General features: G+C 33.8%; 2 protein-coding genes across 2 annotated transcripts; both read left to right on the top strand.

Moving 5' to 3' along the window:
- Positions 1 to 8,694: 8,694 nt before the first annotated feature.
- On the top strand, positions 8,695 to 13,993 carry LOC114345690 (leptin receptor gene-related protein). The gene is made up of 3 exons (XM_050643419.1): positions 8,695 to 8,738; positions 8,795 to 8,869; positions 13,221 to 13,993. The coding sequence occupies exons 1-3, from the start codon at positions 8,710 to 8,712 to the stop codon at positions 13,516 to 13,518; spliced, it is 402 nt and encodes a 133-aa protein (XP_050499376.1). The 5' UTR covers positions 8,695 to 8,709; the 3' UTR covers positions 13,519 to 13,993.
- Positions 13,994 to 15,889: 1,896 nt separating this feature from the next.
- Positions 15,890 to 18,110, top strand: LOC126879979 (uncharacterized). The gene is made up of 2 exons (XM_050643417.1): positions 15,890 to 16,067; positions 16,433 to 18,110. Exons 1-2 carry the CDS (start codon positions 15,897 to 15,899, stop codon positions 18,023 to 18,025), a joined length of 1,764 nt encoding a protein of 587 aa, XP_050499374.1. The 5' UTR covers positions 15,890 to 15,896; the 3' UTR covers positions 18,026 to 18,110.
- The last annotated feature ends 298 nt before the right edge of the window (positions 18,111 to 18,408 follow it).

Below are 18,408 nucleotides of genomic sequence, written 5' to 3'. Positions count from 1 at the left end.
TTTTGGCATCCTAACCCTGGATGGGTCTTTGCCTGTCTGCTATGTCCTTCCATTCAGATCTATGTTGTGCCCTTCTCCTCCATTGTTTTATACTCATGGTTTTCAGGTTGTCTTTCACTTTATCCAACCATCTCGTTCTGGGCCTCCTTTTTTTGGCTTCCATTGTAATATTTTCGTTGCTGTTTTCACATCTTCTTGTCTCTGGACATGTCCCAGCCATGACACTCTTTGACTTTTTACAAATCTTAAACCTTGATTACAAGTAACGAGTATTGTAGCGAGACAGTGTTCTCAGCCGAGTGCTCGTTTGGTATAAACATATTAACGAGTACTTGGCCGAGCACTTGACCCAGTCATATGGAGAGACAGTCACTCAGATCTTGTTCTATTTACTAGGCCGAGTCTTCGACCTCCCACCCTTCAATCGTATACTCGCCAATTAGCGTTACCAGGTGTCCCGATTTGCGCGGGACGTCCCGATTTTCAGGGGTCTGGGGGCGCGTACCGATTTGTACCTGATCGGGACACTAAATGTCCCGATTTTCACCCACGAAAACCATTTTCAGGAGGACTTGCAGTGAATTTTATAACTATGTTATAAAAACAAGGCACTCCAAAAAACGGCAAAATCGAATGAAAAATATAATTTTAATAAAAAGTAAATAATTTACTTAATCTACGATTTTTTTTTGTAATTTCGTCTGATTATTATTATTATGTAGGATTAAATACAGATTATAGAAACACCTTGTAGTCCAGTAAATGAACTGGAAATACGGCGATATCGTGTAATTTCCAGGACCAACTCCGAATTGCATAAAAATTTGGACGGCTTGTGCCGTTGGTTGCTTTTACTCGGGAGGTGACAGTCGCCCCTTCTTGGGGGTGAAAAACCGCACGTTTTAAATAAATCCGGAGATAGAAAAATTGACTAATTCTAAGCAATTTTAGCTCTATAGAATTTTAACTTAGTTAATACTTTTCTAGTTACAGTGGAACCTCGATAAGTCGGCCCCCGATAACCCAGAAGTCCGGCTAACCCGGACCGATTTTCATCGGCCAAACATTTCAACAATAAAAATGAATGTATTATTTTAAAACATTTTATCTGCAGCCGCTTCTGGAATGTCTCAAAATATCGAATTTCATTGATAAAACTTTCCTTCAATCATAATATAATATTTGAGAGATAATGGGTATCTGTGTAATTTGAACTATATGATAGTAAAAATGACTCATGCACACGGCGGCGGCAGAGCGACGTTCATTATCGCAAATACAGGCACCTGTTATTCCATTATTTATTTTCAACTGTCTTTTAAAAAATTGTTTTTTAAACAATGGTCTTTTAAACAATGAAACAGTCACTGTTCTTAAATGACATAACATCGTTCCGATGGCAGACCAGACGAAATTGACAAAACCAAACTGACCGAGTTTTTTACCTAGAAATGAATAATACCCTATATTGTCTATACTAAACTCTATACAGGTAACTGTACATATATATTTCATATTATTTTGCTTATAAGGGACTTTATCTATAAGTATACCGTATTTTATTAATTTTTACCATGCTCTCCGGCTAACCCGGATTTTCGATAACCCGGATCGGCCGCGGTCCGGATTAATCCGAGTTATCAAGGTTCCACTGTATTTACGATTGAAAATATTTATTTTTCGACAAAAAAATCACGTTGGCAGGCGATTTTCACAAATAACTCAAAAAGTAAGTATTTGATCGAAAAAAATATTCTTAGTAAAAATTTAGCATAATATAAAAAAAATGAAAAAAATTGTGAACTCGTAAAGTATATAGACCCAGCAAATGCACAGTTGTAGCTCATGAAAAATACGTTCTTATTCCTCAAATTCCAAATCAAATATTTCAACGTGAAATAACCAAGAAATGAAGCACCTTTCGGGAAAAACCAATTAAAACTTTTTTACTTAATAAAGCTTTATTTTTATGTTTTAAAAAGGTTTCTAGCATCAAAACTAATAGGGTGATGCTCAAAATCAAGTTGACTCCTTTTTTTTTGGTAAAAAAATCGTGAAAATCTCCCCCTACTTAGCACCCCAAATTAAATTAATTTTTACCGCTTTACAAACAATTTACTTTACTTATGTATTTTTTACATGATTGAAAGGGCCTGAACGAGTCACTAATCACGAGTGTATACAAAATATGAACAACCATATTTGAACCAATTTTTGTCTAACAGAAAAACAAAATGAATCTATCATATTTATAAAAACAAAACCTACCTACTTTTTACTCCTTGAGATTTTTAGTATCCCTAATACTTTTAAGTTGTTTTGAAAAAAAGGCATTTTCCAATATTTTAGGAATTTTTTTTTGCTATAAAACCAATTTTTTTCAAAACTAAGCACTCCCAACCGATAAATCTTACAGATCGTATAAACAATACACATATAAAGTAAATGGTAAAACGGTAACGATTAATTTTATTTACGGTGCTAAATAGGGGGAGATTTTCACGATTTTTTTTACCAAAAAAAGAAGACTTTTATATAAAACAAAATTAAAGATTTTTTTAAACACTTTAAAAAGTTTTAAAAAAATTTTGCTCGATAATTGCTTAATTTTTTGGTTATTTCAAGTTGAAAAATTCGATTTGGAATTTGACGAATAAGAACGTATTTTTGATAAGCTACAATTTTGCTTTTACTGGTTTTATAGACTTTCTGAAAAAACATTTTTTTGCTTTTTTAAAAGCTACATTTTTGCTAAGAATATTTTTTTCGATAAAATTACCCGAAAAGTGTTGACTTAGTTTAAAAATTATATAGAACAAAAGTTTTTTAGAGTTAGTCAGTTGATCCATTTTGGGACTTACTTTAACCCCCCCTTTTTTAACCCGCGAGAAGGGGTAACTGTAACTGTCACCCCCCAAGTAAAAACAACCAACGATACAAGTTCAACTTTGAAGTAAACAGTAAGTAGAACCTAAAACCAGATTTTCATGCAATTCGGAGTTGACTCTGAAAATTAGGTACACTCCAAAACAGTCATTTACTGGGCTATTGTTGTTTATTTGTCCCGATCTACAACCCTAAATCCCGATTTGTTTTTGCTTATGTACCGATTAAAAACAAATCGGACCTGGCAACACTATCGCCAATCCACTTGGTATGTGTAAACAACACTCGCTGTGTAACTGTGCATATTACCACTCCATCAGAGGAGACGACTTGTGTTAATCAATGTGATTTGTGATTCTCAAAAATAGCTAACAAATGGAACTCAGTAAGGACAATAAAGTTTGGTTCAATTCTATAGATAAGTCACACCCGTGCTTATGAAGTTTCAAATCTTTGGAATATAAAAATAAACAAAAACGTGATGCAGCATATGTATCGATTGTAGAAGAAGTAAATATTGTTGGTTTTAAAACTCAAGAAGTCAAATAAAATAAAAAATTTAAATTTGACATATAATTAGAGTTAGTCAGTTGATCCATTTTGGGACTTACTTAAGTGTCTACTTAAGTTGGAAACATATGGGAAACTTTTTTGTTATGCATTTTACGAAAAAAAGTTATTCTTTATAAAAAGTTCTGCATGCTCTAAAACCTAAGATTCAATCATCGGATATCAAATTTTCTCAATATTATACGAGGTATGTCCAAAAATATGAACTTCGTTCAAGAGTAAAGTACCTTTATTTCTCTCAATATCGAAAATTCTTATTATGAAAAGTTGTTTGGAAATATAAACTAAGATCAAATATGCAATTACATGGTTCTAATTGGAAAAAAATATTTTCCAAATTTTTCTCAAATTTATTGATACTAACTTCGTTTTTATTTATTACACATACGATAACTCTTTCATTATTACTTTTACGAAAAAAAAGGTATTCTTTATAAAAAGCTCTGTATGTCCTAAGGCCGAAGATGCAACCATCAGATATCACATTTTATTAATTTTATACGAGGTATGTCAAAAAATATGAATTTCACTCAAGAGTAAAGTACCTTTATTTTTCACAATATTGAAAACGGTTATTAAAAAAGTTGTTTAGAATTAAAAACTATGTTTCAATATGGAATAACATCCTTCTAATTAAAATATTGTGAAATATAAAGGTACTATAATCTTGAGTGAATTTCATATTTTTTGACACACTTCGTATAAAATTAATATAAGTTGATATATCATGGTTGTGTCTTAGATTTTGGACCATGCAAAGCTTTTTATGAAGAATAACTTTTTTTCATAAAATGAATAATAAACGAGTTATCATATTTGTAATAATTAAAAACGATGTTGGGTATCCATAAATTTGAGAAAATTTGTTTTTCCAATTAGAAGCATGTATTTGCGTATTTGATCTTAGTTTTTAAATCCAAACAACTTTTTATCATAAGAATTTTCGATATTGAGAGAAATAAAGGTACTTTATCCTTGACCGAAATTCATATTTTTTGACATACCTCGTATAATATTGAGAAAATTTGATATCTGATGATTGAATCTTAGGTTTTGGGGCATGCAGAACTTTTTATAAAGAATAACTTTTTTTCGTAAAATTAATAATAAAAAAGTTTCCCATATGTTTCCAACTTAAGTAGACACGCTGTAGACAAGAAATAAAAAAATCAATGAATCGAAGAAATCGGGAGCAGCGAGATTTGGTCTTCTTAAAATCCATTGTCTATAGTCCAAAGGCGCTTATCTCCTTCTCATAATATATCCGTCAATTCGTGTATAAGCAGTGGTATAAGATGTTTGATATATTTTTATTGTTAGCTTTACGATCCATAAGTACACTACTCCTTGTCTTTGTGAATCGAAACTGAACCGACTCACCTCCAAATTCAAAAATTGCCAAGTACGTATAAACGCCTGGCTGATGTGGCTGGTTCATTTATAAAAAAACTTAATTATCTCATGCTGATTTGGGTGATACAGTTGAACCCGCTTATTAGAATACTGCTGATAGGAACATCCAGGATTAAGGAATAGAAATTTGAGGTCCCAAAATGTTATGGGAATACTTTTGCTTGACACGAAGGCTATTTCAATAAGAGGGTTCAACTGGACTTCTATTTGATGACTAAAGGTTAATCTTCTAATCTATTTTCAATAATTACTTAAGTCATTACCTAATTAATGATTTATGCAAAATGGTACTTTTATATTATATCGTCAGTGATTCTGCAAAACTTCGTATGAGAATTTTTTTTCCAGAAGTTAGGTTTTTGCCCTATCAGAAACTCCGTTAAAAAATACACATGTTAACATAATGAAAATGTCATTTCGTAACTATGTTAACATAATTAGGTTTCTTGGATCACATAAGGATCACATAAACCCTTCCAATTACAGGCCAATTTCTCTGATACCTACGTTGGCAAAAATAATAGAGAAAATTGTTAAAGCAAGATTAATACAATTTTTAGAGGTTAACCAACTACTAAGTCCGAAACAGTTTGGTTTCCGTGGTAACACTGGCACGACCGACGCGATTTTCAGTTTTTTAGAGATAGCTTACAATAATATTAATTTAGGCGAGATGGTTAAATCTGTGATTTAACGAAGGCTTTTGACTGTGTCAATCATGGTTTGCTGCTGCAGAAGCTTAAACACTACGGAATTAAAGATAAGTCACTGAGTTGGATGGAGTCACATTTGTCGGGTAGGAGTCAGTTTGTTAGAACAGACTGTGATTCTGACTTGATGAATGTAACTTGGGGAGTGCCCCAAGGCTCGGTATTGGGACCAGTTCTGTTTTTGGTATATATAAACGATTTAGCCTACCTTGATGTATCTGCTCATTTCACCCTTTATGCAGATGATACCACTCTTATATGGCATGCTAAAGATTTGAATGTCTTACGCCAATCTGTAGGTAGGGAACTCTTAATGATTGGAAATTGGTGCACGGCGAACTTTTTGACATTAAACACTTCTAAAACCAAGCTTCTGTGTTTTAAACATGTTATGCCTGAATTACATCTGGAACTTGAACCTCAGCTGTCCGTCAGGTTTCTTGGCCTGAATATTGATCCTGACCTTAAATTTAAATCGCATATCGAAGCCTTGAATTCAAAACTTGCATCTGGATGCTATGCAATACGGTCGACTAGAAGGGAGCTTGGTTTTGGCCAAGCAAGAACTGTGTACTTTGCACTAGTAGAGTCACATCTTAGATTCGCAATTCAGTTTTGGGGAGCGTGTAGTCAGGAGCTTTTCAGTAGTTTTTTTGCTTCAAAAAAAGGCAGTACGCCTGTTGTGCCAGGTAAATTCTAGAGAAACGTGTAAACCTTTATTTATTAAACACAGTATCCTTACACTTGTATCTCTTTTCATTTTGGAAACGGCAAGCATTATTTTTAAGAATAAACATCTATATGAAAATAATAATCGATCTGGACGATTTGCTAGCAATTTAGCTTTGATTACACCTAGAAGCACACTAGTCAAAGACTCATTTATTTTTAACGGCATCAAAATTTTTAATAAACTACCTAGTGAAATAAAAAATTTGGAAACTATTAGAAAGTTTAGAAATTCATTAGATAGACTGCTCGCTAAGAGGGCCTATTATGATCTGACAGAATTTTTTGAGGACCATTGGAGCTGATGTATTTGTGATCTTGTGTATATATTTTTTTTTTTTTTTGGTAAATTTGTTTGTCATTATTGTTTGTGATTTAGTTTTACAGCTTGTAGTTTGTTTGTTTTTTATTTTTGACAATACTACATATTTTGTAGTTGTTATATAATGTAAATGTGTTATGTGTTATATTTTATATTTAGTCATATTTTAATTTAATTCATTTATTTAAAACTCTTAAACAGTGTTTGTCAACAAGATTTTTTCTTAGACAATAAACATATATTCTCTCTCTCTCTCTCTCTCTCTTGACATTTTCATTACGTTAACATGTGTATTTTTTAACGGAGTTTCTGACAGGGCAAATAACTAAATTCTGAAAAAAAAATTCGCATACGAGGTTTTGCAGAATCACTGACGATATTTTATTAACGATGCACTGGAACATTTCTTGTAATTTTGAATTTCCACTTTTCATTTCAATATAACTCTGTGGTTTGGTATAAAAAAGGCTAGTAACACAAAATGTAAACTCTAATAATCATTGTTATATTTGACCCCATAAGACCCCCACCTTTGCTTGATTGAATTGAAGTGGATTGATTCCACATCAATATTCACAGCAGTTTATAGTGAATAACCTTTCTCGTATCTATTTCCATAGCATTTGTCATCATTTTATTCAGTCCAGTCCGGAGGCATCTTGACGATTCCATAAAAAAATATTTTTTATGTGGTTGGGTTGTTAGTCCAATGCACAACACTCCTTTCTCTTCCTGGACTTGGGACCAGGCAATGGCGGAGTTGTGTTATAGTGAATAGTAAAATTAAACATTCATAGCTGTTGAAAATATTGATTTTGCATTGGTTAATAATAGGTTCGTTAGGCATTTTTGTAAATCAATCATTACAACTTGTTCGTTTAAACATTACATTTTAGCCTTCTCTTTATCTACTCCCTTTAAGCCATAATGAATTTCTGCATCATCTAAATATATTTTTTTATCACTTTCAATCTGTGCACTTGGAATCTCATCATTTTTGTTTTGTAAACTATATGTAATTTTATTAAACATACCCATCACATGTATCCAAGTTCTGTAGTTTAAAACCCAGATTAGATTCAATTAACTACAGAATATGAAACTGTATGGACTAGCTGTAACAATTTCGCACCCGGACTTCATTGGTGACAACCTAGAAATCACAAACTTTTCAGGAAAACTCTTTTTTTACAACCTCCTTATCTAAGTTAACCAAATTCGGCACTGGGTTGATTATGTGTGTAGCTATCTAATGCTAGTATTTTATTTATTGTTAGTTATTGACATTGCTTCACCCTGAAATTCACCCTTAAAATATATAGCGCTGTTACTAAGGCACCCATATTCAAAATTCGAGGCTTAGGACATATCAACATGCAATATCCACAGGTTATGTTATGCCATTAGAGAAATTTTATTTGAGGTCCCTAGGACACAAGGGGTGTAAGTGACGATTTTTAGGAGATTGGGTAAATAAAAAACGGACTCCCAAACACATAGAAAATATGATGGCTTCAAACTTTCTACATAAACTAACAATAATATGATCAAAATTGACATGTCATTGAAAACATGCTAAGTCAGTAGTATTTAGCTAGATTTTTAAATTTGTCTAGAACTTTGAACAAAGTTTTCTCAAAACTTGGCCCTTACACCCCTTGTGTCCTAGGGGCCTTATTTGAGTAATTTTTCTTGGCTAACAAATGCATTATCACATCATAGGGCAATATTTAAAAAGAAGGGTACTTATGATAAATTCACTCTTGACAACAGCATAACGTAAACTGTCTTATGGCGACAATAAAGGGAAAAAGAAGGTGTCCCACATATATCCTTTTTACATAAATTAAAGTATTTATTTACGCCTTTTTGTTTTGCAGAAGTTAAGAACAGTAAAAAATATCAACTTCTGACTTTTTTAAATGAAATTAACTCGTGCTCGTACTATAGAAATGATATTAGCCTAAAATACAGAAAAATGGACATTGTCTATTTTTATTTCAAACCATAGAACTATTGTGTTACTATTAAAAAAAAATAAAATCTGATTGGTTCACTAACTATTTTTTCTTTCTATGTATGGTCCTGTTACATCTATCAACAACAGCGTAAGTATTTAACTAAATTCATATGGTTTGATATTTAACATAATTTTTTTTTTCAGATTGGTTACCTTAGCCTTTCTTGGTTCTATTGGTATGACGTTTGTGATTTTGGCATGTGCTTTACCTCAGTACAAGTAAGTTGTTATTTGTTTTTATCTATTTGAAAAACAACTATTGGCGGTGTGCAAGTACCTACTTGGAGGGGATATGAGAAATGATCGTGTGTAAATATCGGAGAAATCTTGAAACTTTCTGAAATAATTCATATTGTCAATTGGAATTGTCAAATTGACGTATATTTCATACCTAATGTCATTGAAGAAAAAAAATTATATGTTGCTCCACAATATTGATATGATATGCAAATATGCAAGGAATTCACATATCTTGGATCGCTAGTAAACTCAATAAACACGACAAGCGATGAAATAAAAAGACGCATAGCAATAGCAAACATAACTGTTCACGGTCTCCATAAACGTTTAAAAAATAAAAATATAAAACGTGCAGTAAAGCTCAATATATACAAGACCTTAATAAGACCGGTTTTGATATATGGAGCTGAAACGTGGACCGTATCTCAAAATGATGAAAGACTTCTTGGTATTTTTGAGAGAAAAATTCTTAAAAAGATTTTTGGGGCAGTAAACGAAAATGGGCTATGGCATCGAAGATACAACTTTGAACTGTATCAGTTATACACCGATCCAGATATTGTGAAATTCTGGATTAAAGTGCAGAGACTTAGATGGGCTGGACACATTGCTAGGATGTCAGACCACGAATACACTAAGAGATTAACATTTTCAAAACCATAATTAATTTTATTTACTACATACAATTGTTTACTTTTTAATAACATAACCTCAGTCTTAGTTTTTCTTCTTATAACTTTTTTGGGCTGTGGCCTTGACAATTATCCAGCAACCAGGACTAACGTAATTGGCCAATACAATTAAAAGTGCGAATAAAATTGCTGAGCGTAGAAACCAGGTGTCGCTTTTCCAAACTTGCACGGTCCCAATAGTGTAGGAAACAAAGGTTGAACCTTGCAAAATGGACACAAGTCCGGTTTTATTTTTTTTCTGGTATATCAAGGGGTGCTTATTATAAGACTAACTTTTTCTGAAAAAATTTCGCCCCGGAACCTCCCTTTTCACCCCTTTAAAGGGGGTAATTTGTGGTTTTTGCGGAACGTAGCCCTTCCTGTAACTTTAACAAAAAATTTATTTTATAGAAATATGAAGAGGACTATATTTTCTACGATTTATTTCCAACACCATCTCTCTATCATCCACCGTTTAGCGGGGGTGGCGTCCTAAAGTTGACAAGTTTTTAAAAAAGATGTTTTTAAAAAAAATATATTTTTCCCTAACTGTAACGGAAATTAAGAAGAAATCCTGCGGCAATTATTCACAAATAATTGACTGATTTTTTGGTATAGGTTTCACTTAAGGGTAATTGCCCTTTTTTTAAGTACAGGGTGTTACATTTTAAAAAACCCCTTTTTATACCATCTGAACTGTTTATGCTAGAGTAAAAAGACTTTCAGCGATTACCCATGTACTGGTGCTATTTACAAATTTGTATAATGTACCCCCATTTTTTCCCCGGAACCACCCCAAAAAAAAGAAGAATTAATAAATAAATTGATTTTCTTGGAATCCTTCACACACAATGCCCTTTATTAATATGCTTCATATATCATTTTGTGGACGTTATTATTACCCATGCACGGACACCAAAAGCAATTTCCTAGTACAATCCCTGTAGCAAAAAAAAATAAATAAAGTGGGGGGTTGAAAATTTTTTTTTGTTTTTTGCTTTTTGATCCATATGGGCATATGCTTCATCAATAGTGCTTTTCAAAAATATATATGGTTATTGCAACATCTCTGCGAAAACCACCCCTATCCTTGAAAATATACTGCAGAAGCTACCCCTATCCGTTGGCGAGCATGTTTTTACGATTTTCTCATTACCTATGTATTCTTTTTAAACAAAACTTATACAAGGTTAAAGACCACTATTTACTCTAAAAATTATGTCCTATTCATTTTTTCGTATAAGCAACCGTTACGGCACAGTGGCGCCGTAAACCTCATATATGCTTTGGCGGGCTCCAATTTTTGTTTTTTTTTTCGTCATCTGTTCGTTTTATTGATAAAGTACTTATGCAAAATAAAACAACATAGTGTAACCTACAAATTATGATTTATGCACATTTTACATTCTTTGCTCCCCAAAGCCACAGTGGTGGCCCAAAATAAATTTTTGCATATTTTCGCCACCTACATGCATTTTATTGCATTAATGCTACCTTAACAGCACAATATTTACCCTTAGGTGGTCGCTACGCAGTGGCGGATCCAGGGAGGGGTGATGGGGTGATCACCTCCCCCCCCCCCCCTCTCAAACCAAGTGATATTATATTCAAAGATTATAAAAATATTCATTTATTTTTATAGAAATTTAACCAATTGGCACCCCCCTCTTAACGATGCTGGATCCGCCACTGTCGCTAAAGCATAAAAAGTCATTCTTATAAAAATAATATTAATATAATATAAGTATTTCCATAAAAATAAATGAATATTTTTATAATCTTCAAATATAATATCACTTGGTTTGAGAGGGGTGGGGGGTGATCGCCCCCATCACCCCTCCCTGGATCCGCCACTGCTTAGCGACCACTTAGGGGTGAATAGTGTGCTATTAAGGTAGCATTAACGCAATAAAATGCGTGTAGGTGGCGAAAATATGAAAAAATTTATTTTGGGCCACCACTGTAGCTTTGGGGAGCAAAGAATGTAAAATGTGCATAGGTCATGATTTGTAGGTTACACTGTGTTGTTTTATTTTACATAAGTACTTTATCAATAAAACAAACAGATGACGAAAAAATAAACAAAAACTGGAGCCCGTCAAAGCATATATGAGGTTTACGGCGCCACTGTGCCGTAACGGTTGCTTAAACGAAAAAAATGAATAGGACCTAATTTTTAGAGTAAATAGTGGTCTTTAACCTTGTATAAGTTTTGTTTAAAGAAAATGAATAGGTAATGAGAAAATCGTAAAAACATGCTGGATAAGGTATAGGGGTAGTTTCTGCAGTATATTTTCAAGGATAGGGGTGGTTTGCGGAGGGATGTTGCAATAACCATATATATTTTTGAAAAGCACTATTGATGAAGCATATGCCCATATGGATCAAAAAGCAAAAAACAAAAAAAAAATTTCAACCCCCCATTTTATTTATTGTTTTTGGCTACAGGGGTTGCACTAGGAAATCGCTTTTAGTGTCCATGCATGGGTAATAATAACTTGCACAAAATGATATATGAAGCATATTAATGAAGGGCATTGTGTGTGAAGGATTCCAAGAAAATCACTTTATTTATTAATTCTTCTTTTTTTTTGGTGATTCCGGGGAAAAAATGGGGGTGCATTATACAAATTTGTAAATAACACCAGTACATGGGTAATCGCTGAAAGTCTTTTTACTCTAGCATAAACGGTTCAGATGGTATAAAAAGGGGTTTTTTAAAATGTAACACCCTGTAATTAAAAAAAGGGCAATTACCCTTAAGTGAAGCCTATACCAAAAAATCAATCATCTATTTGTGAATAATCTCCGCAGAATTTATTTTTAATTTCCGTTACAGTTAGGGAAAAATATATTTTTTTTAAAAACATCTTTTTTAAAAACTTGTCAACCTTGGGGCGCCACCCTTGCTAAACGGTGGATGATAGAGAGATGCTGTCGGAAATAAATCGTAGAAAGTATAGTCCTCTTCATATTTCTATAAAAGAAATTTTTTGTAAAAGGTACAGGAAGGGTTACGTTCTGCAAAAACCACAAATTACCCCCTTTAAAGGGGTGAAAAGGGGGGTTCCGGGGCGAAATTTTTTCAGAAAAAGTTAGTCTTATAATAAGCACTCCTTGATATGCCAGAAAAAAAATAAAACCGGACTTGTGTCCATTTTGCAAGGTTCAACCTCTGTTTCCTACACTACAATATCAATTCATCATTCACTCTTATTGACTATTCACTATTTTTTTACTCGTCTTCTCGTTTTTTTACGATTTTGATACCCTGATATTTTTTTTGGAGGCATTATAATATTACTTTTACTGAAATTTACGTCACGTAAAAATAATAAAAATTAATAAGTCCGCAAGGAATAAGTAGGAAATTTTTTTATATTTTAGTTTAAAGCACACACTTCAAGTGTTGTTAGTTCATACAAAAATTACAGCAAGACAAAATTATTTGAATATCAAGGCGCATGACAGGTGCCAGTAAAATCAATTCTCAAAATTTGGTGTGCCAGGCGGTCACTTGAATTGTCCACCCTTTTATCCAGAGCTGTGATAATCATAATTTATTTTGCAATATTTAAATGATAGTTATCTAAATTGGTGGTGTGTTAATTTTGACAAATTTTTAGCTCAAATTTAATACATCTTTATTTCTGTTATAGATTATGGTGGCCATTTTTCGAGGTACTATTCTACATTATGGCACCGATACCTACTTTAGTTGCAAAACGATACAACGATGGCTCTGGTTCTAGCAATGGTTGTTTGGAAGCGTCCATATTTGTTACAATGGGCATATTAGTTAGTTCATTCGCCTTACCAATAGTTCTTTCACGTGCTGGGACCATAGCTGCAGGAGCGTGCTACTTGACTATAGCAGGAAATGTTGTGGTATACCTGACATTGCTAGGATTTTTCCTAACTTTCGATCAAGATGATTCTGATTACAACATGTGGTAATTCGGTGTATGGAAAATAATAATGATATCATAGCTCGGATAATTTAAGACTGCTGTTAGGTTTCATTGCTGTACATAGAGAATCGAGGATTCAGGAAAAAGGAAAAAGTTGATTTAAGTTATAATATTTTAATTATTATTTTACTGCCACCATGGAATCCTACGTCAATGTGACAGTATATTTGAATATGTTTGCTAAACAACCAATTTGTTGGTTATTTTATGATACTTTCGAAAACAGCTTAAATATCTTAAAGTATAAATATATATTAATACGATGTTTAGTATTAAATGATATGGCTTTTGTGTATATTTTTTTAAATAATAAAAAAAGATAAACCAAACTACATAAAAGACATAAAATAATAACTTGTTTGCATTAAGTTCCCTTAATATGCCTATAGCTACCATTTTTTTGGGTTGAAATTGTCTATGGTTTGTTTCATGTCGGCTAATATATTTTTATGTTTCAACAATTTTTTTCTTTAATTTTGTTCCTTTAGTTCTTTAGTTTTTGTTCCTTGTTGGGCGGGGAATTGTCCTCTTCCCTTGTAGATCGAGTGATGAGTTCGTACATTTCCATTTTCATAGCGTTCATCCTATAATCTTACTCAGATCAGAATAATGATATACAATATCGCAGTGCTTACACAGACAAAAGGTGTTATGGCTATAGTTTCTTACAAATCTGCAGTGTAATGGGTAGTTATTTTCAGACAACAGACTCAGTAAAACACAGGTTCCATTAAAATAAATAAATATATTCTTGTTCTTTCGATACAAAGTAAAATCAAAAATAATAAAACAATATTCTGCTCTTCGTTCCGCCCTCTAATTAAGAAAGTTCCCTTGGCGGATTTCTGTAAATAAAAACAAACTTGTATTTACAACTATAAAACATGCAATAACAATGTTAGTATAATACAAGAGGCAACCACGCTATTCCTCAATACGGAATAATTACACACAGTCTCGTAATCACGGAATTCAAATGTCAACAATCTCACAGACCCATACAACGACTAAATTGGCTTACTAACTCAATACGTTAGTTAGCCGGGGAGTCCAGAGCTCACTGAGCTGCAAGACTGTCTGTTCTTCGTCGCTGGCTGGCTTTTTACCTTTGACCACAGTATAAAGAGGGACAGTAGAACCACTCTCCGAAAAATTGGAAGTAAAATCTGTAGTCGCGCATGGCGACCGCGCAATGTCCTTAGTCGCTTTTGCCCCACTCTCGCATTGCTAGTCGCATAGAAACGTACGGGTTTTAACAGGGAAAACCCGCATCCACCACTGGTGAATTATCAATTGCGTACTGCCGGTATTACTTCTTGAGATCAAAGCGCCGACAGAGGAGTGGTTTTACTGTGGAACCTCTATATACTGTGCCTTTGACTGACCACCTCTCTTTACCGTGGCTGCTCCGTGGTGGGACGTAAATCGAACGCGTTTATTGTTCGAGTCTTCGAGATGGAGGCAGTGCGCCTTCGGTATATACAAATCATTACAGCAGTTAACTATAATTAAGGAATGAATAATCTCAAAGGATCTGTTATGGTTATATTATGGATTTTTTGATGATCTGAATATTTACTACTACTTACTATTAGTTGCTTTTTGTGTCTAGTTATAAATAAGATTATAATGTATATAAGAAAGACTACAAACAGGGTGGTGAATCGGAAAACGGGCCATAGGAAACTCAATGTAAAATTTTAAACTGTTGAATTCCTGCTTCCCTAATTATGTTACATCAAAAGTCATGAGAAGTTATTTGTAGAGGATTGAAATCTGTATTAAAAACAGAAGTTACAATTGTTCTACGATTTAAACAAATTCCAAAATTTTGAAAAATATAATGTATTTACCGCAGTAGGTATGTGTGGGCATGTTAGGCCACACGTTACTATTTAACTGACAGTGAGCACACTATTGACTGAAGAAAATATCTGTATTATTAATACTTTCTCCGTAACTGAGGGTATCTGATCAACTTTATTGTGTTTTAAACAATAAATGATTAAATAAAGAAATTGACAGTTCAAATTGTTAATATAATATATTCATTGTCACCGAATGCAATCTTATACACATTATTGCACTGTGTGTGGCGTAACTTTGGCGTATTTCTCTGAAAATTGTATTATATTTTTACAAAATTTTGAATAATTGAATGGTGGGCTACAACAACGTTGTAAGCGACAGATTGGGTCAAAGTGAGGTTTTAATGCAATATTGTTGTATATTCAAAGACCAATCCGAGCATCATTAAAACAGCCCAAAATAATTTTGCCTTCCCTGAGTTTTTCGTACCGCAATGTTGGTAGCCGTGCAAAAACGTTGTATGTATGTCACTGTCAAACTACTGTCACTGTAAAAATGGAGGTTAACGTGTCGCTGCGTACCCTTTTGAACATAAATAGAGGGAAAAAACGCAAAATCAATATTAACCAGTGGAAGAGAAACATCCGTAAGCGTCATAGAAATGCAGGTGAAGCATATATATCTGTTAGAAACGAGAATGTACCAGAAAAACCCCGTCCACATGAGGTGAGTGCAACAATGTTGTATATTTTGTTAGGAAACGTATTTTTGTGTAGCCTTATCATTGTCGTTAGCTTTGTTATGATGTGTGCTCGTCCGTAATTTGTGTATGATTTGAAATTCTGCATCTTTCGATAACTTCAAATAATGGTAGGGGAGCAAAGTATGCTAAATGTGCAGTCACTCGAGCGCTGTGGGGACCTATTGGGTTGTGATTGGGTTTGGTATCATTCGATAGATTTTTCAAAAATATTAAACAAGAGTGTATTTCGCAGTTTTTGGATGTTTATTTTGCGAAATATCGCGCAATTTGTATTTAAAATTTTAAATTTAACCCCCCCCCCCCCTAAATAAGTATTTTTATATTTTAGGAGCGACTATGTAAGTGCAAATCTGTTTGCAAGGCTGATAAAATTCAAGGCCAGTTTGGAGATCTCTTCACAAAATTCCATAGCCTGGATTATAATGGACAAACTGCGCACCTGGCCAGTTGTATGGAACTTCAAGAGCCACAACGTAGACGGGTTCCCGAAGACATCTCCAGACGACAATGTACTGTACGATACCACATCCTTATTGGAGTGAAGAAATTACCAGTGTGCCAAAAAACTATATGTCAAGCATTTGGAATAACACCTCGAAGAATCCAACACATTCAGCAGAAGATAAAAACAGATATGCCGTTACGTGATCAACGTGGAAAACACAATAATAGGCCTAAAAAAGTCCACGAAACCGACAAAGAACGCATAAAAGAACACATAAAGTCGTTTCCACATCAAGAAAACCATTATAGTCGCGCTGCATCTTCGAAGAACTGCCTTCCTGCTGAATTAAGCTTGAAAAAAATGTACAAACTGTTTTGTGAAAAGTATCCGCAATGCAATGTTTCCCGGCGCACTTACACTGACATATTTCAATCAGACTTTAATCTGCGCTTTGGTCTCCCTCGCTCAGATACGTGTACGTTTTGTGATAAAATGTATATCAAGCTTGTGGCTACATCAGACGGTCCAGAAAGAAAAGCTATTCTTGTTGACAGTGAACTCAACCATGCACGTGCTGAGGCTGGATACAAAGCATTGAAGTTGGATGCTGAAAAGGCTAATCCACAACTCGTCGTACTCTTCACTGATCTTCAGCAAGTGTTGTACTGTCCAACATTGACTCATTCTTCAGTATTCTACCAACGTCAGTATGCCACTTACAACTATGATATTCACGATGCAGGTTCAAACGATGCCACTATGATGTTGTGGCATGAATCTATTGGTAGTCGTGGTTCTACAGATATCGCTTCAGCTTTCCTGTGTTACATAAAACATAACTTTCGTCCATTGAACTCAGGAGAAATAAAAAAACTCATTGTCTGGTCTGACCGATGCGTCGGCCAGAATAATAACTGGAGAATGCTGTCCATGTTCCGTTTACTGATTGTAAATAGATATTTCACTCAAGTAGAACAAAAGTTCTTAACTAACGGTCACAGCTTCTTACCTTGCGACCGTGATTTTTTGCTCATAGAGAGAAAGAAAAAAACAGCAATGGTGAATGTACCCTTCGACTGGGTAGTAGTGATTGCCAACTCACGTCCCAGCAAGCCCTTCAATGTGTACTACATGGAGCAAAAAGACTTCAAAGATTTTTCAGCATGTGAGAACTACTTATGGAAAGATCCCAAATGTAAGATCACTGAGTACCGTTGGTTCAAATTCGACAGCGATGATCCTACGAGAATAATGGCTAGAACTTCTCACAACATTATGCAACCTTGGCAAACATTCTCACTTGTGAATAAAAAATGGGGTGCAAAAGCCATCAGAGCATTCAACTACCAAATTGATGCGTTGCCGAATGCGTATACCGGGCCTATAATAATAAAAGAAGAAAAACGCAAAAATCTACTGGATATGTGCCAGTACCTGAAACCCGAATACCGAGAGTTTTATGAAAAATTAGAATAGGATGGAACATTATTAAGTTTAAATTTAAGGAGCATTAAACTGTGTACTTAGCATATAAAACCTATTAATAAACATTTTGAATTGATTATAGTTTATTATTAATATTAGATAGTTTTTTTAAATCCTAAATAAGCCAAAACATCGCATACTAATCAGGTGCAACACTGTTATATATCCAGTATATACAACATTGTTGCTGGGATATTTTTTTAAATAATTTTTTTCTGCTTACTCTGTGCAAAACTTGCATAATTTGTTTACACATCTATAACTTTATCTTGTTGTTAAGTGAAATTGATTTTTTTTCAGTGCTTATTTTCATAAATAACTTGTCAATACGTTTTTTTCATCTCCTGCATAATCTCAATTTTGTCGCTTACAAC

The sequence above is a fragment of the Diabrotica virgifera genome, chromosome 2 (assembly GCF_917563875.1).
Source record: "Diabrotica virgifera virgifera chromosome 2, PGI_DIABVI_V3a".
Taxonomy (NCBI): Eukaryota; Metazoa; Arthropoda; class Insecta; order Coleoptera; family Chrysomelidae; genus Diabrotica; species Diabrotica virgifera.
The sequence above is the reverse complement of the archived record's forward strand: the minus strand, read 5'-3'. Positions and strand labels throughout refer to the sequence as shown.

Excerpts from the sequence above, each read along its gene's own strand:
- LOC114345690 (XM_050643419.1), top strand. The coding sequence starts at position 8,710 with ATGGTCCTGTTACATCTATCAACAACAGC. Across the intron at positions 8,739-8,794 it reads TTACATCTATCAACAACAGC|ATTGGTTACCTTAGCCTTTC; the intron begins GTAAGTATTTAA and ends TTTTTTTTTCAG. Across the intron at positions 8,870-13,220 it reads TGTGCTTTACCTCAGTACAA|ATTATGGTGGCCATTTTTCG; the intron begins GTAAGTTGTTAT and ends TTTCTGTTATAG.
- LOC126879979 (XM_050643417.1), top strand. The coding sequence starts at position 15,897 with ATGGAGGTTAACGTGTCGCTGCGTACCCTTTTGAACATAAATAGAGGG. Across the intron at positions 16,068-16,432 it reads AAAAACCCCGTCCACATGAG|GAGCGACTATGTAAGTGCAA; the intron begins GTGAGTGCAACA and ends TTTATATTTTAG.